Here is a 1,006-nt window from a genome sequence, read left to right as displayed (position 1 = left end):
ACAAATAGGCCCTTCCAGTGGCGCTTCGACCTTTCCAATAGTACCTTTAACCGTTCCAAAAGATTTCAGCCCCAACAGAGGAACTCCTTCGGGCCTTTCAACGGTGCCCTTTAGCGCTTCTAAAGATTCCCCTTCAGCTGGCGGTCGACTCGTTTTTACTCCTTTCTATTCAATCCATTTAACTTGACTCGCGGTCGACTGTTCCAATATTCCGCTGAATGACCACCAAATAACGGGTCAAAAGGCCCCTCGATCATTTATGTAACATTCATAAGCTCTCAGTGGCGATCCATCGGTCTTCCGAACGTCGTCCTCCATCCTTCCAGCGGTGGCCATTCGGCGGAGTCGAGGGCAAGCTAAGTAAGCGAGTCAATTGGAGCGGAGAGACCAGCGGAGTCGCCAGCTACCAGCAAGAATAATGTTTGGGCGCTCCAGAATGTTCTCCAACATCTTTTTATTACCCAAAAATAGGATGAGAAAAAAACTGTGCTCTATAATGACTAGACTTCATATCTAAGCGAATAATGAGAAAGTATGAGCACGATAAAATAGTATGTTTGATTGTAATTTAGTAGCATTATTTTTTACACATGTAATAATAGTTTCCTCGCTTTATATCTTAGTCACTTTGAAAACCATGTATTTACATTCTATTATATACGATTTTATCATTATGCGTTAATTCTTTTAATTAATTCAGTAACAAAAATGTGAGATTGTGTGTATGGGTAAATAGATGGTTGTTTTACTGTATGTATCTATTTAAATAAATGTGTAAATTATCAAGTGTGTGAGCTATCATATGTACTTCTTTTACGTATAATGTTATTAAATGTTACTGATTCTTATTTTATTACACTAACCTTCTGTAATTCATGGAAGCGACTGGCATCCAGCGATCAGTGCGAGGATTATAACACTCGACTTCACTGTGGATGGCGAACAGACTGCCTCCACCTGTGGATTGAAAAATGAATGTATACATATCCACACCTATAATTGAATT

At 39.3% G+C, this 1,006-nt stretch overlaps 1 protein-coding gene across 1 annotated transcript in view; it reads right to left on the bottom strand.

The window, feature by feature from the left end:
• The window catches only part of LOC119586729 (kelch-like protein 17), a gene marked incomplete at its 5' end in the record, with an annotated part of 43,007 nt that overhangs the window by 6,719 nt on the left and 35,282 nt on the right, over positions 1-1,006 (bottom strand). The window contains 1 exon segment of the mRNA XM_037935457.1: positions 864-957. Within this exon segment, the coding sequence (XP_037791385.1) occupies positions 864-957 (94 nt within the window).

The sequence above is a fragment of the Penaeus monodon genome, chromosome 21 (genome assembly GCF_015228065.2).
Source record: "Penaeus monodon isolate SGIC_2016 chromosome 21, NSTDA_Pmon_1, whole genome shotgun sequence".
Taxonomy (NCBI): Eukaryota; Metazoa; Arthropoda; class Malacostraca; order Decapoda; family Penaeidae; genus Penaeus; species Penaeus monodon.
This window is presented reverse-complemented; position numbering and strand designations above follow the sequence as displayed.